At 36.8% G+C, this 26,877-nt stretch overlaps 1 protein-coding gene across 3 annotated transcripts in view; it reads right to left on the reverse strand.

Moving 5' to 3' along the window:
* Positions 1 to 416: 416 nt before the first annotated feature.
* Positions 417 to 26,877, reverse strand: part of csmd3a (CUB and Sushi multiple domains 3a) — a 647,261-nt gene continuing 620,800 nt past the window's right edge. For all 3 annotated transcript variants that reach the window (XM_087287879.1, XM_087287878.1, XM_087287880.1), the window contains 8 exons: positions 26,018 to 26,129; positions 20,812 to 20,991; positions 20,428 to 20,493; positions 15,189 to 15,347; positions 12,610 to 12,722; positions 7,505 to 7,592; positions 5,904 to 6,039; positions 417 to 1,322 (listed from right to left, as the gene is read on the reverse strand). In XM_087287879.1, coding sequence (XP_087144005.1) covers positions 1,163 to 1,322; positions 5,904 to 6,039; positions 7,505 to 7,592; positions 12,610 to 12,722; positions 15,189 to 15,347; positions 20,428 to 20,493; positions 20,812 to 20,991; positions 26,018 to 26,129 — 1,014 coding nt within the window. In that variant the 3' untranslated portion in view covers positions 417 to 1,162. The remainder of the gene's footprint in view (positions 1,323 to 5,903; positions 6,040 to 7,504; positions 7,593 to 12,609; positions 12,723 to 15,188; positions 15,348 to 20,427; positions 20,494 to 20,811; positions 20,992 to 26,017; positions 26,130 to 26,877) is intronic.

Genomic DNA, 26,877 nt, shown 5'->3' on the forward strand with positions numbered 1-26,877 from the left:
TCATCCTTCAAAAGTGGATTTGCTTTGAAAACATTGTGTTAATGTCGACATCTCAAACAAACTCCTACAGGCTCAGCTGGAGCCAATGAAAACCGTAAACAGTCATTATGGAAATTGGTTACAAACTTACACAGATTTGCGCAGGAAATAACACTGGATGACTGAGGACTCTCACTTCTCGCTTTAAAGAAACAAAAAGCTCCATTTATCTGTACTTTGATCTTTGAAACCCTGCAGACGTTTTACATTCACAAACAGCGACATTATACACCGCATGAAAGGTAAATAATAGCTTAATAGAGCACTTCAAATATTTCTCAACTCTCGAAATCGCTGTATGTGTGAACGCCCTTGGAATGGCTTAAAAGAATTTGAGAAAAAAAACAACCCAACAACATATATATATATATATATTTATATATACCTTTTTATCTTTTTCTCTGCTTTTAAATACAAAATCAACACTCTCAGAGTGAGATGTATATAATATATAATTCTCCACTCGAACAGTGAAGAAACGGATGTTTTCCTGCAAATCCGCGCATAGCCTTGAGCTGCGTTGAGAGAACTGCACCCCAAACTGTGCTTTCAAGTTGCCTCAAAGAGACTAAAACAACATACAGTTGAAGTCAGAATTATTAGCCCTCCTTAATAAATAGCCCCCCTGAATATTCCCCCCCAAATTCTGTTCAACAGAAAGAAGAAACACATTTCTAAACATAATTATTTTCTAATAGCTGATTTCTTTTTCCATGATGACAGTACATAATATTTTACAAGACATTTTTCAAGACACTAGTATTCAGCTTAAAGTCACAATAAAAGCTTAACTAGGTTAATTAGTCAAGTTAGATTAATTAGGAAAATCTTTACATAACAATGGTTTATTTGTAGACAACCGAAAACAAATATTGTTTAAGGTGGCTAATAATATTGACCATAAAAAGCTTTAAAAACAAATAAAAACTGTTTAATTCTAGCCAAAATAAAACAAATAAGACTTTCTCCAGAAGAAAAAATTTTATCGGAAATACTGTGAAAATTTCTTGCTCTATTAAACATCATTTGGGAAATATTTAAAGGGATTCAGAGGAGGGCGACTCATTCTGACTTAAACTGTATATACCAAAGTAAAAGTGACAGTTCAAACTGCGGGGAACCCTCACACCATTGTGCAAACCGTGTTGAGATTGGGATCGAAGCGGACAACCTTTCCCTCGATGGATTTGGAGTTGGTGTTGTACATGGGGTTCTCGAATGTAGCCTGACCGTTGTTGTTTTCATGCACAGAGCAGCCGCTGTACTCTGCTTTATCAGACTTCCTGCCATCAAATCAGAAGAAAAACACATCAGGCATTAGAAATCACAACCTAGCGGGCACCTTCAATTTCAAAACGACATAAAAAAAAATGTCAAAAATGCAAACTGATTTAATGGCAGTTCTCCACCTTGATGTCCAAGGCTGGATTTTACGCTGCAGATCTTGACGGTCAATTCCGATTTTGTGACTGTATCCAATTTTTTTTGATGACCTGCCTACATCATCTTTTAAAAGTGACTCGTATCCGATTGTCTGCATTTACACAGCACATAGCAAAGGCGCAATGACCAAGAAAAAATAAGCAGGCGCAGATTAACAGCTATTACTTAAAGAGCGCTTTTTTCTCCATTTTTGTATTGAATCTGTTCGCAAATTATGTTACAATAGTTTGTGACAGAAAAGTTCTCATTTTGCTATCTTCTTTAAATCTAAACCTTTTAAACTAGTAGGCATCTTAATGCATTAAGATAAGCACATTTTAAAACAGCTGAAATGTTGTTTCGGTCATTCTAAAACACCTTAACCATGCCAGTATTAGTGTTATTATCAGTGTTGGTGAAAGTTACTTTAGAAAGTAGTGCATTACAAAATTGAGCTACTCCCCCAAAAAGTAAGTAGTTGCATTACTTTTTATGGTAACTAATGCGTTACTTTTGAGTTACTTTCGTGTTACTTTTTCATACCTTGCTGAGACTTGATCTCTTTTAGAATTTTTTCCCCCTCATTTTTTTAAAATAATGGAGCTCTGCAATTAACAATACACCAACACACTGTATAACCTTGATTTTACTCAGAAAAAAAAAACCTTTCTTTTTCTTCGATGCATTCAGAATAATGCGAATGCTTCCATTGCAGAAATGTAAGACTCTGCCATCTTTATTTCTGTATGTTCCTGTGGATAGCGCAATCCTCAATGAGTGCGGGATTCATTTTTAATTTAATTAAATATATTTTTATTATTATTATTAATAATTTAAGTAAATTTAATAAATTTTTTTATAAAAGCTAATTATCATTCATTCATTTTCTTTTCAGCTTAGTGCCTTTATTAATCCGGGGTCGCCACAGCGGAATGAACCACCAACTTATCCAACAAGTTTTTATGCAGCGGATGCCCTTCCAGCTGCAACTCATCTCTGGGAAACATCCACAAACACTCATTCACACACACACTCATACACTACAGACAATTTAGCCTACCCAATTCACCTGTACCACATGTCTTTGGGGGAAACCGGAGCACCCAGAGCACGTGAACGCAGGGAGAACATGCAAACTCCACACAGAAACGGCTTCTTGCTGAGAGGCGACCCACTGCGCCACTACCTTTTTTTAGAAACGCAACTCAGATGTTATTACTTATTATTTAAAAGTAATGCGTTACTTTACTCGTTACTTAGAAAAGTAATATTAATATGTAACTTGCATAACTTGTAATGTGTTACCCCTGACATAGGTTATTAGTAGTAGGTCTCCGTCGGTCAGTGTTGATCATGGATGACGTATCCTAATTCTCATCTTGAGCCATGACTGATTGTCTGAGACAGCATCGTTGGTGGCTGAAGAGACCAATAAAGGAGAGGCATTCTTTACCGCAGCAGTCGCATTGATAGGTGGCTCCCTGGCTGACGTTCTGCACCTTTCAGCAAACTCGCTTATCCTCCGACGCACGCATCATTTTCTTCTCACCTGACTTTAGCTCTTTGGTCTGGGTGCACCTCCATTTTAGGCGGTCTGCTGCGAGGTCTTCCCAGGACTATAGCTACGTTCCAAATGGCACAGTATACACTATGCACACATGCACTTACACACTCAACAGTATAGTATATGTATGTAGTGTCGTCCCAAATGGCACACTAATGGTTTTTTACTAATTCTACTAATTCAAACCGTTTCCCTAATGACGTTTGACGGTCGCCAAATCAGTGAAATAATCGACCGTATTATCAAATAATACCTGCCGTGAGTGTAACTGCATTCACCATCGAGAGGCGCTATAATCACTCTTGTAGGAGAATTTTACTTTCACCATCTAAAATAAATAAAGTTATCCAACATGTGTGCTCGATAGCTCCGCCCCTTCTGCTACGTAAGCAAACCTGCGGTCGTTGAGTCTGTAAAGTGTCCATCATTCCACACTTCATTTTAGCGGCTGAATGAGTGCATCATCCGGGTAATTGAAGTGCACTTATTTATTTATTTTTTTAGAGTTTTCAGTGTGAACACACTACTTACACTATTTATACTACAAAATGCCGTAGAATAGTGCATAAGTATGCGATTTGGGACGCAGCTTATGTGTTCATGTCGAGGGCTTTCATGTCCCTTTTCACGACGTCTTTAAATCGCAGAATTGGGCGTCCTGTGGTATTCTTCCTAGATGACAGTTCTCCGTAGAGGATGTCCTTTGGGATTCTCTCATCCTCCATTAGGTGTACATGGGTAAGCCAGCGTAGGCGACGTTGTTGAAGCATGGTATACATGATGGAAAGGCCGGCTCGAGTCAGAACTTTGATGTTGAAGACTTCGTCCTGCCAGGTAATGCCCAGAATGCGGCGCAGACCTCGTAGGTGGAAGGTGTTCAGTCTCCTCTCTTGTCTTGCATAGTTAGTCCATGGCTCACTCCCGTACTGTAGAGTGCTGATGATGCAAGCGTTGTACACTGCCATCCAGGGGAGATTTTAGGACATTCATTTTAGGGGGGCTCAGCTCCTTATGAGGTAAACATTTACATTTACAAGTGATAATTTAATAATATTATTTAAAAATGTTTGACTAATATGGTAAGGTTGTATGCTACACTAGCACTCTGTTGTATAGACAGGCATAGCAATTTCTGAATGAGCCAAATAGGCTCAACAAACCTGTTTACTGTAGTACAGTGTATTAAATTAATATATATATTTAAATAAATATTATTAAATATATAAAAGTTTTCATGTATTAGATAAATAAAACTGGCATAAATACAAATATTTTTTTAAACCCACAGGCTAATTCACACATTTAACAACCTGAATTATAATAATAAATAATAATGTAAGACAACACATGATGTTTCTAATTTATCTCTGTTAGTGACCCTGACAGTTAAAATGAGTACATTCACTAAGTGCTTCTGTCTCTGTGTTTAATATTTTCTGTGCATGACTGTATGGCGTAGACTAGTTAATGCTACATGCACTGTGATGTGTTTTATATTCGTAGTTCATTTGAAATAAAAACAGCGAAATGTTCGTTAACAGTTACATTTTCGCTGGAGGAGGTGAGCACAGAGGAAACAGTAGATGGCAAACCCGATTGCTGAAGCTATCGATAAACACACCTTGTTCTCTCGCTCAGCAAGGCTGTGGTTTGCTGAAAACCAATACAAAAAACTGGGGGGAGCCAAATTCTGCTGCTGTTTTCATATCAAATTTAAAGGGGACTGAGGCGATAAATTAGTGTACAGTTTATGAGCTAATCTCAAAAGTTGAGTAGAAACAGCCCCCCTAAAAAAGGCCTAGCAACGCCTATGCTGCCATCTTTGTTGCGGTTGTCAGTTTATGGTTTCTCCACACTCAGGATAATCCTGTTGAGCTCAGCATCCAGGGAGAGGTTATCGGTGATGGAGGAGCCCAAATATGTGAACAGTTGGACGATATTAATTACCTCCAAAATTGTCTTAAGTGTCAGTGCTCCGCGTCTCAAGTCTTCACCACGCATTCATTGCATTATGCCATTTGTCTTCTGAGGCGAAAGTCATTTATTAAATAAAGAAAAAATTCAGGCAGCTTCTCCTACCACAGCAAATAACGTTTTTACTGTTGATATTTAGCGCCAGTTGTTCAGGAAGTGACGATTTTGTTCTCTTTGACTAATTGAATGGAAATACTGCTTTATTCGCACGTCTTTTATGCGATTATTCCAGTTTTGCGCATACATTTAATTTGCGTCTTTGGATGGAGTTGTCTTTTCAACATCAAGGTAAATTACATGCATTGTGGAGATGCAAAATCCAGTGTAAATTTGTAATTTAAGCTTTGGCTGCACGGTGGCTCAGTGGTTAGCACTGTCGCCTCACAGCAAGTAGGTCGCTGGTTTGAGGTATGCGCTATAGGTGAACTGGAGGAACTGAATTGGCAGTAGTGTATGAGTGAGTGTGAATGTGAGAAAGTATGAGAATGTTTCCCAGTACTAAGTTGAGACTTGAAGAGTGTGCGATGTGTAAAACATATGCCAGAATAGTTGGCGGTTCATTCCGCTGTGGCGGCCCCTGATTAATAGGGCACTAAGCTGAAGAAAAACTGAATAAATAATTTAGATGTTTTATTTTTTTTAAAGGTGGTCCATGAAAAATATGTAATACACTTTTGAATATGCAGAAAACTTATATATGAATATAAGGAATTAATTTTAAAATGTAATACTTTTTGTGTTGATATTTTGGTGCTCAAAAGAGCATCAATGTATGGATGTTAAACAGAAGTCAAGGTCTGACATCAAATCGGTTTGCAGTTTTGACAATGTTCAATGCCAAACTGATGTGGTTTTGACATCAAGGTGCACGTTGACAATCGTTGTCCTTTGAGATTGCACCTACCTCTGTTTATAAAGATAAAAGCCAAAGCCTGCAAAAATGAGGGCAAAGAAAGGCACAAGAATCGCGATGGCCACAGAGCTGCTGTTGGTTCTGGGTGGGATCTCAGGGCTCCTGGTGGGCTCCAGAACGTTCAGACCTGTATGACAGGAAATTGTCATGAGCAAAAACTGAGGCAATAGTCAAGGTAACATTAACTATTCATGTAAAATTAGACTCTCAAACAGAGAAATCTAAAGAGGCAGTGACTTATTTGTATGCCCACACAAAATCTGCGGGTTAGATTGTTTGCCCATAATTGAGTATATATATAATATATATGATATAATATATTTTATATGATATTTATTTTTAAACACACATGCACGCACACACGCACGCACGCACGCATGCACACACACAAATTCAAAGCTCCTGAAATCTTTAGTTCAGTTATTCTTTACAACTGCTGAGTATTTGGGCCTTTTCTTCAATAAATTAACCTGACTGGACAACACATAGGATGGACAAAAAATTGCTTCTACTTTGAATTGGACTGACTGCTATACATCAATTGATCTACTATTCATATCCATTAAAAATCTGTGCACGTTCGTTATAAAACACTTACAGGACATTAATTTAGACAACCATGCGGATATAATGCGAATAATATAATATAATATAATATAATATAATATAATATAATATAATATAATATAATATAATAAAATTAAATACAATTTTTAATAATATAAATAATAATGAAAAGGAAAATAATATCTTTTTAACAGTGTGTTTATATGATTTATGTACAGTTTGTAATTTAATATTCACTGTTTTTAAATAGATCATTAATTTAAAAGTTAAAAAGTTATTCGTTTTGATATTCTTAAAATTATTTAGCATAAATCCACAGATTTTTTTTATTTTTATTAAATGCTGCCCAGAAAGGGCAACGAGTTCTTTCAGGCTATTTTGTTACAGTGTAAATTATGCAATTTATTATGTAAGACATTGTGTGAGAGTGTTGACAATATGATTACATGTGGTTTTTAACTGTTGCCAAGTGTCCATAATGAAAATAATGACCAATTAACAATTATGCTATTCTTTTATTAAACTTAATATGATGCCATAGTGAATTACATATGTTCAGTTTTACATTGCAAACTACGTGTTTAAGACAATTATCTCAAAGAGGTGATTTAAATGAATAGTACTGACTTTCCATTAAATGTAAATTATAGCTGTTGCTTAGTGTCTATAATGAGATTTGTATATTAAATTAACAATATAATGATGACACCGTCCATGTTTTCAGACCGTCACTAAATGTAAGTGTAACCTGGTGATATATACATATATAAATAAATAAATACTCACTTTTATTGCCAGGGGTTCAGCTATTATTGGCTGTATTTGTAGTTATTTTGAGAGGAAAATAAATTTACACTGCTATAAACACTTTATACTGACTACAATTCATTGTGTCAAACAGTCATTTCTGCAGTGTTGTCCTACGTCCTATATATATATATATATATATATATATATATATATATATATATATATAAACACAATTAGTCTTTACTCACTACTTGCATTGTCGACATGTAGCGTACCTTGTCTCTGTAGTCCAAATGGGCCGTAGTCTCTACCTTGTATAAAGCCTTGAAACAAGTATGTGTTTCCTTCATGGTCAGCAGAGACCTCGAGGAGAAGAACAACAAGACATGAACATCATGTTCTCTCATATTCTTCTCAATACAGCAGATGTTCTGTGCAATATCGCATTGTGATGAAGTCTATTGCTCTCAGAATACAGCTTCTCTTACACTGCCAAGTTTAATAATAGGCAGATATATACACCATGATATTACTGCACAGGGAAGATATCTGTTCTGCACTTAACCTACAGCAAATACAACCAATAGTTATGTTTCCATCCAAAGATGTGAATTAGATTTATACACAAAACTGGATTATTGCATAAAACGTTTGCAAATAAGGCATAGTTTTCATCCAATGAGTCAAAGAGAACAAAATTCCTGATAAACTGGAGCCAGATATCAAAAAAAGAGTTTGCTGCAATCGGAAAAGCCAAGACAGTTCTGAAGGTAATTATACTGAACCACTGTGATTATGGACTTTGGCTGAGGGATATTGCAATGAGCAAAGCAACATTTCAGATAAGTTATGACATGCTTTATTATTTTATTTATGTATTTTTGGTGCATAATTTGTTTGGTGTATAATTTGATTTCCATTAATACAGTCCCATCACTGCCTAGTTTTATCACATGATCACTGCAAGAAAAAATGCTCTTCTTGCTCTTCTTACTTCTAGTAAATTCTTTGAATATCTAAAAATTCTTTAAGAAGCATTTTAAATCATAAAGCAAGTAAAACTTGTTTTATTTTCAGAATTAATAAGTCAAAATTATGTGATTTTTTAAACAAGGATAAAATCTGCATGAATAATCTGCCAATGGGGTGAGCAATATTAACTAGTTCATTCATTTTCCTTTGGCTTAGTCTCTATTTCCAACCCAAGCTCATTGTGGAAGCGTAGCCCCGCGGACGTTTCTGGAGACCGCGATTTACGTGGCCGGAGGTACGTAAAGGCCTCGTTTGGTTTTTTTCGAGCGAACGCTGCGGGGCGGTGTGGCGCCGCTCCGCCCCTCCTCTTCGCGCTCGCCGGCCGAAGGCTCGCCTCCGAGTGGAGGGCTTACTGACGCAATCAGTTTGTCCGCCTAGCTCACAGCGTTGCGTCGGCGGAGCGGAGGCCCCGGAGGAGGAGGAGGAGGACGAGCAGGAGCTCCGGGATTGAGTCCGGGGAACGGCGGGTTCCGGAAATCAGGTAAGACGAAAAATGGAATCCGGAAAATGAGGGCGAGAACGCGGCGGGATCCGAAAACGCGGTCGAAATCGAAGACGAGCGCTTTTGCTTTTTTTTTTTTCAATCCGGCAGCTATTCGCGCGAGAACGGCGCGGGCAAAACCGCGAAAAAATCCGCGAAAAAATCCGCGAAAACAAAAAAACGCTCGAATACGTACCTCCCGGGACGTAAATCGCGGCCCGCAGAAACGTCCGCGGGGCTACGTTTCCACAATGAGCCCGGGTTGTCTATTTCAGAGGTCACCACAGCGGAATGAACCGCTGACTATTCCAGCATATGTTTTACACAGCGGATACCCTTCCAGCTGCAACCCCTTACTGGGAAACCCCCACACACACTCATTTACACACACACACACACACACACACACACACACACACACACACACACACACACACACACACACACACACACACACACACACACACACACGCACACACACGCGCGTTTGTTTTTGTGAAAAGTTGGGACATTACATAGGTTTATGTTCATTTTATACTGTCCAAGCCGTATATTGCCCTCACCCCACCCCTAAACCCAACCATCACAGGAGACTGTGTGCAGCTTTACTCTCTGATTAAACTCATTCTGTATGATTTATAAGCTTTTTGAGAAATGAGGACGTCACCAATGTCCTCATATTTCACCTCCTTTTTGTAATACCTGTGTCATACCCATGTCATTATACAGATTTGTGTCCTGATATGTCACAAAAACACACACACACGCACACACACACACACACACACACACACACACACACACACACACACACACACACACACACAATGGCCAATTTAGCTTGTTTAATTCAGCTATTCCACATGTCTTTGTGAGGGAAACCGGAGCACTCGAAGGAAACCCACACCAACACTAGGAGAACATGCAAACTCCACACAGAAATGCCAACTGGGACTTGAAGCACCGATCTTCTTGCTGTGAGGCAACAGTGCTAACCACTGAGCCACCATGCTTTAATATAAGTTTATTTTACTTCCACAACTGGTAGATTATTAAACTTGTTTTAAAGAAAAACACACTTAATATTGACCGAGGGTGTAGGTTTGGCATAGACGGAGGGGATGTGTTCCCACCAATATCCAGCCATCACTGAAATATTCACACCAATAATTAAACCACCTTCAAAAAAAAAAATAATGCTCCGTCAATCATTAGTAACCTAGAAATGCAGAAAGGGTTCAATCAAAACACATGAGGACAGTGTGATTGTCTGGGGCCTATTTATGCTGTTAGTGACAGCTGTAATTAGATTCGAATGTGGGAAGGGCCAAAACAAGGAATGTCATAGATATATACACTAGATATCGCAAAGGGACTCTGAGCATGCATCAATAGCGCTGCCACATTGGTACAGTGCTCCCAGGACAAATGTCATTCAACCCCACTAGTCAAGACAGTGTTATTACGTGAAGATGCTGGACTTAAGCGCTTTCTACGGGTGTAGTAACGAGCAAACAAAGAAAACAAAGCACAAAGGCAGAACATTGTATAGGTAATATTAAGTGTTTTTCTGTTTTTGTATGTTCTGAACTTTTGTGCTAATCAGGTAACGTTATTGATGATAATCGGTCACTTACTGCATTCACCATAAGGCAATGCAGCTCCAACTCGCACTAAACACTATACTTATGCTAGTTTTGTTGAATAAAATCAGCAAACAATGCAAAAGAAATATGACAACGAGATGCTGCGCTGCCAGAAACTTGTATTATTGTCGACAAGTGAAAGAGTCGTTCGGGGGATTCATTCACAAACGAATCGCTCCCTCCGTCAGTATGAGAAGTGAAAACAGGAGAGGAGGTGTGTTTCAGGACATGATTAGATCAAATTTAACAGGGAGGGTGAATAGTACATTTCTGTACAAACAAACACAAGCTTTTTGTCAGAAATGCCCGTGCGGTCACTGATCCATCAATGTAGAAAAGTGATGAAAAATTATAATTTTCGTAATAAGAAAAGAAAAAATTACATACTAACATCCAGGAAAACTCCCGATCACAGATAAATGTGTATATGTGTATATCTCTGGCTTTGGATGGCCACAGTCCTCCACTGTACCTTGGTCCCGCATTCATTTCAAAGAAACGCTACCCTGTACCAAGATGGCGGCGCTATTGACGCATTCTGTCCAATAGACAACAACAGGCCAGGCGACATCTAATGTATATATCTATGAAGGAACGTTCCCAGTCCTCCTTCAATGTACAAGACGTGGACACACAGTTGAAGTCAGAATTATTAGCCCCCCTGATTTATTAGCCCCCCTGTATATGTTTTTCTGTTTAACAGAGAGCAGATAGTTTTAATAACTCATCTCTAATAACTGATTTATTTTATCTTTGTCATGATGACAGTAAATAATATTTGACTAGATATTTTTCAAGACACTTCTATACAGCTTAAAGTGACATTTAAACGCTTAGCTAGGTTTATTAGGTTAACTAGGCAGGTTAGGGTAATTATGCAAGTTCTTGTATAACGATGCTTTGTTCTGTAGACAGTCGAGAAAAAATATAGCTTAAAGGGGACTAATAATTTTGCCCTCATAAGCAATGTTTATGCTAATGAGGAAGAGATGGTCACTAATGGGCGGGGCTTTCCCCCTCTGATGACTCGTACAAAGGGAGACTGTCAATCAAAGTGTTTCTGCAGACAGTTCTCATACAGCGTGATTGCAAAAAAATAGCTGGCTAATAACAATTCGAGGCTGGCGATATTCACACACTGTAAACCCCTTCTAAAAGTGATTTTTCCATAACAGGTCTCCTTTAACCCTCTGGGGTCGAAGACCGCGTATACGCGTTTTGACCTGTGGTGGCGTCAAACTGCTGAAATGAACTTAAATAACACTTTCAGTTTTGATCGTACAGATAAGATCAATACATCAATGGAAACTGTTATGTGTCTACTTTTTGTTTTGTACACACGTAACAAACGTGTGTGCTTTTGCAAAATAAGGAAAACAAAAAGTGTAGGCATTCTGTCTTTTTTCTCTCCGTGATCTGCTTTTAGAAACACGTCGGTAAAATGCGCTAAAACTCTGCGAATACAAAACGCACACATATGAGACATGTATTTCTAGAAAGCTTAAAGTGTCTACTTTTAAACGCAGCTATGCATGTTGAAAACAAACATTGCTTGATAAAGTAATCGGTATGAAACCAACGCTATGTCTAGTTTCTCAGTCTGATCTCATTAGTTTTAATGTGACCACGCCCACGGGGCATTGTTATTACAAGCGTCTGAGGCGCGAGCCTGATGGCTTATTATGCAGCTCATTATGCAGGTCTTTGTCTTCTCAGGTGTGACTCACTGCATAGAAATGATAGTTCACACCTTCCCGCAAAAACCAATTTCACTTAAAAAGTGACTTAGAAATTTTAATTCATTATATTGTTTTCTGTGAGCAAGTGAACAAGATGATTCTAACATCATTTTGAAGCAAAAACACTAGACTACCAGATCCAGTTCTTGAATGTCTTGTGCACAAATGTTCTCTGTGTGTTTCACGGCCTTGTTTCAGTGACTTCAAAATTTTAGTTTTTCACTAACCACGCATAAACGTTTCATTCTCAAAAACACAACCACACATACAAACATGCTGCTTAGGTATTATTGTAGCCCGACTTGTGCTGTTTACAGTGTTATCACAATTTAGCCATTTATATGTTTTTAAGATACTGAAAACAACACAAATGTCAGTGCATGTCAAAACTTCTCCAGAGCCCCAAAACACCCTCAGACCCCAGAGGGTTAAACTAGCATAACAGGCACACTTTAAAGTTAGAAAGCCTAAATGAAACTTACAAAGCCGTCCATGATCATGCTCTCCTCTGTGGTCTTGCTGTAGGTGTTCTTCAGCAGAGTTTTCATGTGATACAGACGCAGCGTCAGACGGGCGTCTCTACTCTTGTAAACACCTGCGTTCAGAAGACAAACCATTAAAACGTGTCTTGCGTTGATTTAGTGGCCACTTCATGGTGAGCACCTGCTCATTAATGCAAATGTATTTGGATTAATATTTATTACATTTACAACAATATAAAATTCGACTTTGCGATGGCAGGTGTGTAAATATTGGCTACTTCACTGCGTGCAATTAGATGGCAGAGTGTGAATTATCCACTTTATAACATTAGTTTCACAGTTTTGCTTTTATTTGCTCTCAACTGGAGGGTTTGCTGTTTTTGGACCGCTGTCAGACTTGCTAGGAATAATCAGATATTTTTGGTTTGTGTTCAGGTTCCTGATAAAAAGAGAAAACATGTTAGATGATTTATGCATTTTATTTAATTCTCATGCTAATCAGAGATCACCATGCAGGTTTTTCAATACATAAAAGCTTTTTAATCCAATGGATTTCATAAAGTGTGTTTTCTGATATAAAACTACACAATTGTTTTAAAGTTACTCTTTTTAAAAGACAGAAGTACTTTTATTAACCAGGAATGCATGAAGGGGATGAAAAATGACAGTAGGGAGATTTCTATTTAATATAGTGTTTAGTATATACAGTACAGCCCTCACAAGTAATAAATTGCTATTTTCTATAAGATGCTATACAATATACTATTTGTGCATATACATTAGATTAGTCAGTACTGAGCCAAATCTAAAGCTAATCTAACAAAAAACTTTCTAAATAGTCCAAAAATACGTACACTGTCCAACTTACTGTCCAAAAACAAGTACATCCAAATTTATATTTTAGAGAAAAATATTACATTTAAATAGAGGAAAATGGAATTTTATATATATAAAACATCATTTAAATTTCGTAGTTTGTAATTTTTATTTTTGCAATATTTCACTTGTATAATTTTTCTACTTCTAAAGATGTTTCGTGACTGAAATTTTATTTTAATAAATATAAACTGTTTTGTTTAATTGCAGTAACATATCCTTATATCCCTTTACTGAGAAATGTATATAAGGCGTACTTATTTATGTGGAGCACTGTAAATGCTATGGTTTTGAACTTTTAATTTATTAAAAAAATCCTGAAAGCATAAATATAGATAGATAGACAGACAGACAGACAGACAGACAGACAGACAGACAGACAGATATATAGATAGATAGATAGATAGATAGATAGATAGATAGATAGATAGATAGATAGATAGATAGATAGATAGATAGATAGATAGATAGATAGATAGATAGATAGATAGATAGATAGATAGACATATAGATATGACTAGATATTTTTAAGACACTTCTATACAGCTTAAAGTGACATTTAAAGGCTTAACTAGGTTAATTAGGGTAACTATAGGCAGGTTGTTTTGTAGACAAATTAAAAAAGTATTGCTTAAAGGGGCTAATAATTTTGACTTTAAAATGGTGTTTAAATTTTTTTTTAACTTTTTTTATTCTTTTTTTATTCTTTTATTCTAGCTGAAATAAAACACATAAGACTTTGTCCAGAAGAAAAAAATATTATCAGGCATACTGTAAAAAATTCCTTGCTCTGTTAAACCTCATTTGGGAAATATTTAAAAAAGAAAAAAAAATTCAAACGGGGCTACTAATTCTGACGTCAACTGCATATATATATATATATATATATATATATATATATATATATATATATATATATATATATATATATATATATATATTTATATATATAAATATATATATATATATATATATATATATATATATATATATATATATATATATATATATATATATATATATATATATATATATATATATATATATATATAAATGAAAGATTATTAAAAGAGGAAACAGCTATTTCCACAACTTTTAATTTTTATTCTTGATTTTTCGGCTAGTGTGGAAGTTATAAATAAGAAAAAAAATTTGTATTAGTAAATTAAATAATATAACAATTTAAAATGAAAATGATTTAAATATGCATTAAAATTTGCCGGATCTCCACCAAAAAAGACAATTTCAAGCGATTATTACATTTATAAGCAATTTTTTAAATTGTATTTCATTAAAAAAAAACACAATACACTATTGCTTGCGTTAGATGCTACAGATGCATTAGATTGATAAAAACGACAGCAATAATACTTGTAAAGCAAGAAGATTGCCTATTTCTCCTATAATTTGTTTATGGACTTATTTAAAACTGTTTTACTTCACTTTTTTTTTAACAAAACATGTAGGTTTGTTGAGCAGAGGAATCTTTTAAAAACATTCCCAACTCCAAACTTTTGACAGCAGCGTATTATAAGTGCAGGAGAATTACAGGAGCTCTAAAGGAGCATCTTGTATTAAGAATAAGTGACATTTTTAGGCCTGATCTGAGTGCTGAGATTACAGAGAGCAGAGGTTTTGTTTACAGCGGGTTTATGCAGTGATCGAAGTGTTTATGACACGAACGCCGCCATTATGGCTCTTACCTGACAACAGCAGTTCTGAGTGCCTGTTAGTTAAAGTCGCATTGACTTTCCCCGTGGTGGCGTTAAAGCTAGTGATTGTCAAAGTCATGGGCTGCTTCGCTCCTTTGTACTCGAAGGAACCTTTCCACAAGAACGTGGGCGCAAATACGTCGTCGGGAACTGCAATAAGAAGATTTAATGTGTCAGTTTAGGTTAGGAAGCCATTTGCGCTTGCTGTTCAGCATAATTAACACCTCAAATGGTTTTCTGTGGATCTGGCTGCGAATTACGTTAGAGAAGAGACGATAGCCAGCTCAACGTTCACTTTCGGATATCAACGATGATAATGAAGGGAAATACTGAAGAACAGACTTTATACGAGTGGTTGAATGTGGAAAGGGAAACAATAAATGATGTCTGTTTCTGTATTACTGAACAAGCAGCCTACACTGGAAAAAAATGTTAATTGACAGCAGGCTTGGCTCTAGCTTGGAAATTTAGGGTGGGCCAAAATAAATAAATAAATAAGAGAAATAAATAAAATATTTTTTTTAAAAAGAAAAATTATGTATATATATATATATATATATATATATATATATATATATATATATATATATATATATATATTTATATATATATATATATATATATATATATATATATATATATATATATATATATATATATGTATATATATATTAGGGATGGGAAGATTAACCGATATGTATCGATACGCGGTCATGCGCGTGCACGATGCGAGTGAATCGGTTGAGCAGCAGAGGATGAATGAAATTTTGGAAGCAAATCGAGATGCATCGGTTTTTGCGAGATGCATCGATTTTTCCGAGATACAGCTTATATTTTTAATATAGAATGTATTTTTTATTTATTAACAAGTGTTGTCAACCTGTTTTTGGCGCATAATTTAATCGACCTACATAAAGTAAGCCTTAGCAACGGATTTGCGGATGTGTACACTCACACTACAACTCAGTGTATCAGGTGTGCGGATGAAGCTAGTGGAGCGCCCTCAGAAAGTGCGAGAAGCAAAACAAACATTGTATTCCCCACTGAGTTTTAAATCTAAAGTATGGCAAGCAACATTATGGATTTAAGGATGGACGACTTGCCAGGACAGATGCAATTTGCAAAATGTGCCGCGCATCTGTAAAATACGCGGGCAGTACGACTAATCTGAAATCTCACTTGAAGCAGCGCCACGGTGTTGTTGTGAAGGCATCTTCCAGTGTTTCTGCATCCCCGGCTTTCGCACTGCTTCAACCAGCTCCAAAAGTGGTGAGAACAGCATTGCAAGTTTTTTTTCCGTGCGCAACAGTTCTGCTCGCTCTACGCCAATAACGAATGCTATTGCATTGTTCATCTGCAAAGATATTCAGCCTAGTGTCACGGAGAACGAAGGTTTTAAACACCTCCTCCTGTTAATTTTTATTTAATTATAATAATAATAATATTAATAATAATAATGATAAAAATAATTGGGTGTCACGGTGGCACAGTGGGTAGTTTGACCACCTCACAGCAAGAAGATTGCTGGTTTGTTATATTTTTATTAGCCTGTTGTTTACAGTGACAGTGATGTTTCAAAGCAGCATAACACTGCTAGTTTACAACCTTAAGTTTTGAATAATCAGTGGCAAAATATCTTTGTAAAACTTGTTTTCATAGTTGAAAAGTTAAATCACAATTCTTGTTGTGCAATGCTAAATTTATTTATGTTGAAAGAGTGCAAATATATACATATTTTTTTAATTGATATTGCACTTATACATTCTGTTTATCTTGAAAATACTTAAATAATATGTGCTATATGTTCTAAAATGGCCCTCTACTGTAAACTGACACTCTGGCTCTGAGAGAAAAGCCAGTTTGTAAAAAAAGTCTTGGTTTTGCTTGGTTAATAAATAATCAAACTCATTCAATGGCACAGCATCCTCTTTCACATCATCTCATAAACTTGATCTAATTAGTGCTGAAATATCGCATCGTATCGTGATATGGGTGTGAATCGTATCGTGTCGCATCGCAATATGTCACAAATGTATCGCTAATATATCGGATCGTATTCTTTGTATCGAGATGCGTATCGGATCGGCATTATAGCTTAGATGCCCAACCCTAATATATATATATATATATATATATATATATATATATATATATATATATATATATATATATATATATATATATATACACCCCAGCTGCCGGAAATAAACCGTAAAATTATTATTTTTTGTTTTTACAGTGTATATATGTATTTTCAGTATTGTATATCATTACTGTAAAATGTGCAGAGAAAAGTGTTTCTAAAGTAGCCCTAAAGTGGCCCTATCATACACCCGGTGCAATGTGGCGCAAGGTGCGACACAATTGTTGTCTGCTAGTTTCAGCTCAGCGCAAGCATGCATCTGCGCTGACATGTGCGTCCATAGGCGTTCTGGTCTAAAAAAGGAGGCGTGTTGAGGCGCATTGCTGGCGCGTTGCTATTTTGAGGAACTAAAATAGACTGTTCAATAGACCAGCTTAGAGGAGGTCTAAAGTCCAGCGCAGAGCACGTTAGCTGTGCTTCTCGCTTAAACATTGCTTAATACACACAGGATGTACAGCAAAACACAAATATCTTTACAAATGAAAAAGAATGAAAGGATTAAAATATTACAAAACATATTATTTTCTAGCCTACATAAATATAAAAACCACAGCCTTCATGTCTTCTTCATCTTGGGGGGCTTTTTAAGTTTATTCATAACAATTTACTTTTGTTATTATAATTAAATAAATGTTATTATATAATTATAAATGTAATTATAATTATTAGCAGTATTATTTATTAAATGCATATTTATATTTGTTTTATTAAAAACAAGCTTAGATTTGTCCACCTGTCAGGTTTTAGACCATATGGGGCATAGCAGGTGTATTTAGATATAACTCAGTTGTTTGACCACATTTCGTTATTATTGTTCTTTTATTCGTTTGCTGGAAATATAAATAGAACTGAATTTAGAAATAGTTTTGAAACAAATCTTTGCGCTTAATAAACAAAACTAATTATGTATAGAGTGATGGATATCTGGGTCTACAATATGTTTCCCTATCCACGAGAGTTAAACTGAAAGTAAAGAATGAGGAGGCTCATCTCTCATCCTCACACTGCAGATGCTGTTTAACTGTTTTCTTGCTGGTGAAGCGTTCAGTTTTTCCACTTACAAAGTCCGCCATGTATATAGCAAATGAGCTATGGCATGACACAACTGACTCTTAAAGGAAATGGGAGATGAGACTCTGATTGGTTAATCTCAAAGCACACCTGTAACTCATTAAGAGAAAAAGCACAACCCTGTTAGACCATGCGCCACGGCGCAAAGCGGATTTTTTTCAACCTTAAAATAGCAAACGTGAATTCTGACACTCCCATAATGCTTTTGCGCCCTGCACTTCAGATTTTGCATCTGGATTGTCAAAATAGAGCCCAAAATGATTGACCGGCAGACAATGTTTCTGATTGGCTGGATTTCAGCCTGGACATTTTGTGATTTCTGTCAGGTATAGACACTTTGTGCTCTATTTTGACGGTCCATACGCAGAGCGCAAAGCGCAGGGCGCAAACGCTTTCAGGGCGTGTCAGAACGCATTTTTGCTAATTTAAGGACGGAAAATTTCACTTTGCGCCATGGTGCATGGTCTAAAAGGGTTGAGCTTATTTTCTTAATGAGTTATAGGTGTGTTTTAGGAATAAACCAATCAGAGTCTCATCTCCCATTACCTTTAAGAGCCAGCTGTGTCGTGTCATAAGCACATTTGCTATTAACATGATGTAAAGTAAGTTCACTTTCGCTCTTGCTCTCGTGGATAGGGAAACTTTACCACAAAGACATCAATTAGGCTATAAATAATTAATTTTGTTTGTTAAGCGCAAAGACTTATTTCAAAACTATTTCTAAATTCAGTTCTAATTTCCAGCAAACGAATCAATGAACAATAATAACAAAGTGTGTTCAAAATACTGAGTTATTTCCAAATACACCTGCTATGTCCCATATGGTCTAAAACCTGACAGGTGGACAAATCTAAGCTTGTTTTTAATAAAACAAATATAAATATGGATATAATAAATAATACTGCTAATAATGATATTATACAAAAGCTAATTGAATGAACTGAAAAAGCCTCCCGAGATCAAGAAAGTAAGGCAGTGGTTTTTAAATTCATGTAGGCTAGAAATTAATATGTTTTGTAATATTTTGATCATTCATATTTATATCCTATATATATCCTTATTATATATATCCTTAATATATTCTATCTTTTTCATATGTAAAGATGTTTGTGTATTGCTCTACATCTTGTTTGTAGTGTGTAAGCCAGGCGCATTTTGCGCCAGACAATAGACAGACTTTGTTCTGGTCAAAAGAACAGACTATTTACTCAAAATAGCAACGCGCCAAAACACGCCTGCTTTTTTAGACCAGAACGCCTGTGAATGATCCTTGCACCGAGCTGAAAGTAGCAAAAGACTATTGCTCCGCGCGTTCCGCCACATTACGCCGGGTGTACGATAGGGCCCTAAACCTGTGTTATTCCCACATAAATGGCACCAGTTTCACATTGCTTTGATTTTTGTTTACAGTGTTTGTCGCCACATTGTAAGTGGATGTTCACAACATATCATAACTTAAGTCAGAGTAATTGGTGGTTCATTCCACTGTGGTGACCCCTGATAACTAAGGATAGTGAGAATGAACACAACATTGGACATAAGAGCTATATTAAACCTATACATAACTAACATACGGCAGCGGTAATCTAACTATACATGTACTATAAATGCATAACTATAGACAACCTAAGACAGACTATACAAGTACTTTTACATAATACAGAATAATATTGAGGAAGATATTGTAAAAAATAGCCTATTTATGGTTGATGAAAACAAGTAGTGCAACACCATTGTGTGGTTCATTCACAAGTAAACATTGTTTTCCATATTTAGTAAGATAGAGTTTAAGTAAAGTGTCTGGTGCATACGGAGAGAAAAGTTTTTCTACTGTAAACATACAAAATGATTGACTGGCAGAAAATGTTTCTGATTGGCTGGATTTCAGCCTGGACCTTTTTTGTGATTTCTGTCAGGTAAAGACACTTAATCTGTGTTATTCCCACACAAATGGCATCAGTTTCACATGACTGTGATCTTTGTTTACAGTGTTTGTTGCAGCATTGTGAGACTCACCGTTGACTTTGGGACTGGATGTTCCTTGTACAGGCGTTATGACTTTTTCTGATGTTTTGGAGCCGGCTGAAAGACACCAAAAAATGCATATCACTGCAACAAAGACTCTTTGCATTTCAAACGGCTTTAAAGGGAGCGCATTTCACACATGATTTCCCACATCCAGCAGAGGAAGCACATCTGTCGCTTCTGCCTCCACAAGACAAAAGACCGGCCAAAAAAACACAGATTTGAACTGTGCTGTGTGTGTGCAGAGATGGTCACAAATACATCACAAAGTAATTTTTGTGTGCGTATTTCTATACGTGTGTTTGTGTATGTGTTTGTATATTTAGATAGGTACACATATTTTTGTGTGTTTGTGTGTTGTGTTAATCTCCTCACCTCTACAGACGGGCACTTTGCCGGTCCAGGATCCATCCGGTCTGCATGCACGGTGCTCGGAGCCGCCGGTGAGGATGAATCCGGGCTGGCAGGAGTACAGCAGTGTGTAGCCGAATGACGGCAGGTCCATCCCCAACACATTAGCATGCGGAGGAGTCTTTGGTTGCTTACAGGAGTGAGCTGCAAGAGCAGAATCAGAAATGGAGACACAAATAATTACTAGCAACTAAAACAATAAAGTGTGACATACTGAAGTAAGAAGTGAGAAGGAGAGAAAAAGGTGTTGTCTTTGAAAAATGACTCTTTCAAAAAGCAAAATAATGCTGGGCTAAAAAATAGTTTGTTTTTGACAAAATAGACTTATATGTACTGTATACATCATGTATATATAAATACATACATGCATGCATATATTTGATAAAATGTTTATATATATATATATATATATATATATATATATATATATATATATATATATATATATATATATATATATATATTAGGGATGGGAAGATTAACCGATATGTATCGATACGCGGTCATGCGCGTGCACGATGCGAATGCATCGGTTGAGCAGCAGAGGATGAATGAAATTTTAGAAGCAAATCGAGATGCATCGGTTTTTGCGAGATGCATCGGTTTTTCCGAGATACAGCTTATATTTTTAATATAGAATGTATTTTTTATTTATTAACAAGTGTTGTCAACCTGTTTTTGGCGCATAATTTAATCGACCTACATAAAGTAAGCCTTAGCAACGGATTAGCGGATGTGTACACTTACTCTACAACTCAGTGTATCAGGTGTGCGGATGAAGCTAGTGGTGCGCCCTCAGAAAGCGCGAGAAGCAAAACAAACATTTTATTCCCCACTGAGTTTTAAATCTAAAGTATGGCAACATTATGGATTTAAGGATGGACAACTTGACAGCACAGATGCAATTTGCAAAATGTGCCGCGCATCTATAAAATATGCGGGCAGTATGAGTAATCTGATATCTCACTTGAAGCGGCGCCACGGTGTTGTTGTGAAAGCATCTTCCAGTGTTCCTACATCCCCGGCTTTCGCACTGCTTGAACTGTAGCTACCAGCTCCAAAAGTGGTGAGAAAAGCATTGCAAGTTTTTTTTTTCCATGCGCAAAAGTTTTGTGCGCTCTATGCCAATAACGGATGTTATTGCATTGTTCATCTGCAGGGCCGGAGCAAGCTGAACTGCTGCTCTAGGCAGAGGACGATCACGCCGCCCTCAACCCCAATGTTAAAACGAAAGTGACCGGTTATGAAAATGAAGTGACGTGTCGCGGACCTCTATTCTGCCGCCTTGCGCGGATATAACTGAGGACGCGCGGGTGTCGCGGACCTCTATTCTTCCGCCCTATGCGCGGATATAACTGAGGACGCGCGGGTGTCGCGGACCTCTATTCTGCCACCCTATGCGCGGATATAACTGAGGACGCGCGGGTGTCGCGGACCTCTATTCTGCCACCCTATGCGCGGATATAACTGGGTGTTGCGGACGCCGCCCTCTCTATACTGCCGCACTAGGCGGTTTTAAACACCTCCTCCTGTTAATTTTTATTTAATTATAATAATAATAATAATATTAATAATAATAATGATAAAAATAATGGGTGTCACGATGGCACAGTGGGTAGTTTGACCACCTCACAGCAAGAAGATTGCTGGTTTGTTATATTTTTATTAGCCTGTTGTTTACAGTGACAGTGATGTTTCAACGCAGCATAACACTGCTAGTTCACGACCTTAAGTTTTGAATAATCAGTGGCAAAATATCTTTGTAAAACTTGTTTTCATAGTTGAAAAGTTAAATCACAATTCTTGTTGTGCAATGCTCAACCTTTATGTTGAAAGAGTGCAAATATATATATTTTAATATATATTGCACTTATACATTCTGTTTATCTTGAAAATACTTAAATAATATGTGCTATATGTTCTAAAATGGCCCTCTACTGTAAACTGACACTCTGGCTCTGAGAGAAAAGCCAGTTTGTAAAAAAAAGTCTTGGTTTTGCTTGGTTAATAAATAATCAAACTCATTCAATGGCACAGCATCCTCTTTTACATAATCTCATAAACTTGATTTAATTAGTTAGTGCTGAATTATCGCATCGTATCGTGATATGGGTGTGAATCGTATCGTGTCGCATCGCAATATGTCATAAATGTATCGCTAATATATCGGATCGTATTCTTTGTATCGAGATGCGTATCGGATCGGCATTATAGCTTAGATGCCCAACCCTAATATATATATATATATATATATATATATATATATATATATATATATATATATATACACACACACACACATACATACTTACATACTTACTGGCCACTTTATTAGGTATACCTGTCTAACTGCTTGTTAACACAAATTTCTTATCAGCCAATCACATGGCAGCAACTCAATGCATTTAGGCATGTAGACATGTTCAAGACAATCTGCTTTAAACCGAGCATCAGAATGGGGAAAAAAGGTGATTTAAATGACTTTAAACGTGGCATGGTTGTTGATGCCAGACGAGCTTGTCTGAGTATTTCAGAAACTACTGGGATTTTCATGCACAAGCATCTCTAGGGTTTACAGAGAATGGTCCGAAAAAGAGAAAATATCCAGTGAGTTGCATTTTTGTGGGCAAAAATGCTTATTATCAACAGGATACCGCTCCATGTCATCAAGCGTGAATCATCTCAGACTGGTTTCTTGAACATGACAGTGAGTTCACTGTACTCAAATGGCCTCCACAGTCACCAGACCTCAATCCAATAGAGCACCTTTGCTCTGCCGCAACTGCATGATGCTATCATGTCAATATAGACCAAAATCTCAGAGCAATTTTCCATTATTTTGTTTAATCTATGCCACACAGGATTAAGGCGGGTGTGAAGGCAAAAGGAGGTTCAACGGTACTAGTAAGGTGTACATAATAAATTCGCGTGAGTGTATATGTATATGAAACACATTATATATAAATTTAAATATCTATGTAACAAAATAGCTGTGTACTGGTTTGTTTATATGTATGTGTGTATCATTTTCATAATAAATATTTATAAAAGACAGTTTCATTTTCTCTAATAGTTTCATTTTGCTAAATATTTCCTATAATTATTTTAAGAGATTCTTAAACATTTGTATTAACAGGACAGCATGGGGAGCGGAGAGAGGGGAAGGATCGGCATAGGACCTTGAAGTGGGAATCGGCTCGTGTTGCCATGAGCACCGGAGTGCATGTGTCGACGCACTAACCACTACACAGATGGCACCAACTTTAGTCAGTTTTGATCACAGTGAAGCCTTTATCTGTAGTGTGAAAGCACTGTTCAAGAGATACACAATAACATTGTTTCATGACTTTGAAATATGTATATTTGTTTTAACCCGGTTGCGTCTTTCATCTCGTTTTATGCTTGAACAACTAAATGAATGCTGAAGTCTATTTAACCTATTATATTTTAATTACATTTCATTATCAATGCTGTAAAAGGAATCTCATGAAATTGAAAAGTCACATCAACCTTTCACCAGAAGGTTATCGGTTGCTGAAAAACACTAGCTGTGCATATATATATATATATATATATATATATATATATATATATATATATATATATATATATATATATATATGTGTGTGTGTGTGTGTGTATATATGGGTATATGTACACTGCCTGACAACAAAAGTCTTGTCATTGATTCGAGTTGTAAGAGTAACAAATAAAAACTGCAGAAGACCTATTGGAACCCACATGGACCCAAGATTCTCACAGACATCAGTCAAGTTTGGTAAAGGAAAAATCGTGGTTTGGGATTACATTCAGTACGTGGGCTTGCGAGAGATCTGCAGAGTGGATGGCAAAATCAACAGTCTGAGGCATCAAGACATTTGTGTTGCCCATTACATAACAAACCACAGGAGAGGGCAAATTCTTCAGCAGGATAGCGCTCCTTCTCATACTTCAGCCTCCACATCAAAGCTCCTGAAAACAAAGAAGGCCAAGGTGCTCCAGGATTGGCCAACCCAGTTACCAGACATGAACATTATTGAGCATGTCTGGGGTAAAATGAAGGAGGCATTGAAGATGAATCCAAAGAATCTTGATAAACTGGAAGAACGCTTTCTTTGCCACTCCAGATGACTTAATTATTAAGTGATTTGAGTCGTTACAAAGATGTATGGATGCAGTCCTACAAGATGATGGGAGTCATACACAATATTAATTATTTTTCCACTGCAGCATGACTTTATATTCTATACTGTACATTATTTATGTTAAATGACAAAACTTTTGTCTAAGCCTTTCAATTAAGCCACTTCTGACACCAAATGATCAACTAGAAGTCAAGTTATTATTGGTTGTTCCCAAAACTTGGATAGGTGAACAAGACTTTTTGTCAGGTAGTGTATAATGTATATAATAATGTAACAACATCATATGCATAACAATAAAACATATAAAGATGCAGTTTACAAAATTAAAATTGTGTGCAAATTAATATTCCTGTGCAACAAAATCTAAAAAATATTTGTGTGATTTTATGTGTGTTTGCATGTGTATTCGTATGTGTAAAATGACATTATAGATCAAACATACGGTTTCGTAGGTATTGGAGTGAGAATGTTTAGTGAGATTCACAAACTAACATGAGCTGCTGATTATAAATGCAGCAGAGCTTCTGCATTTCCCATGATGCACTGTACTTTAAAGCCCTATTTTTCACTTTCACATGGAATGACGTGCATATGGAAAACAAATCTCCTGCAGGGGGAAATAAATGTTATAACATAACTTGCAAAATAGATGACTTGCCTCAAAAAAAAATCCTGAAAAGATGAAGTACAACACACACACAAATGCGCCAAAATCATGTAGAAGTGTGTGCATGTGTGTGTACTTGTTTTCATATCCCAAAGGGGACTCAAACCTGACTGCACACAGACTTAAGGGGACTTGAGGTAAACAAAATTGAGGTAAACATGCTTTTAAATCACACAGAATGATTTATTTTGAAAATGTAAAAATGCAGAGTGTGTCCTCTGTGGGTTTGGTTTAGGGGTCGAGGGAAAGAATATATTGTTTATATAGTAGAAACATCATTACGTCTATCAGAGTCCCCACAGAGATATAAGAACCAGTCTGTCTGTGTGTGTGTGTGTGTTGAGTGAGTGAGACTCACGGATGCATTCAGGTTGAGAGCCACTCCAGGTCAAATCCTGCTGACACGTGCGTGTGGTGGAGCCCAGTAACAAGTGGCCCGTCTGACAGACAAACTTCACTGTACTACCAACCTGAGAAGCAGAGATAAGCCTGTCAGAAAACACACACATACACAGCACAGACACATACATATATACACCCACACAACATAAACACCCACACACCGCATTCACATCCTCTCAACCAGGCCCGGATTGGCTAATCGGGAGGACCGGGAGAATTCCCGGTGGGCCGGTCCGTTTTTTGGCCGCGAGGGCCGGTGTCCCTAGTTCCAGAATATGTTGCTCTCAGCAGTCACACTTTTTAAAAATAATTTATTTATTTACTTGACCACAGCCTTCTTATTCATTATTTTACCGCAGCTCTGCTCTTTTTATCTATTTTCTCGTAGCTTCGTGAGCAGGGTGCAGCCTGCAGGTTAATGATGATATAACTAGATAAGTCACCATGTACTGTACAGCTATTGTGGTACAGTGGTTAGTATGTTTAGATTGTGACGCGGCCAACCTGGGTTTGGTCCTTGTCTGAGTAACAATTTTTTTTTTTCATTTTTATTGTTAAGACATAATACTGTAAGGGTTGTTGAACATTTGAAGTTCTGAAAGAGCTGTTTTCTCAAAAAAAAAAAAAAGACGTGATAGTGTAATTAGAAACTGAATTGGAAATAACCTTATTCTAATATAGTCAGTGAACTGAGGTGGGCCGGTCTGAGGCTTGAAACTCCAGGGCTGAAAAAGAGTCCCACTCCGGCCCTGCTCTCAACCCATGGTGACCCAGAATAGGGAAAAATTTTTGCTCACATATTACGATTATAAGCCT

The sequence above is a fragment of the Danio rerio genome, chromosome 16, assembly GCF_052040795.2.
Source record: "Danio rerio strain M-AB ecotype USA chromosome 16, GRCz13ab, whole genome shotgun sequence".
In the NCBI taxonomy this organism is placed as follows: domain Eukaryota; kingdom Metazoa; phylum Chordata; class Actinopteri; order Cypriniformes; family Danionidae; genus Danio; species Danio rerio.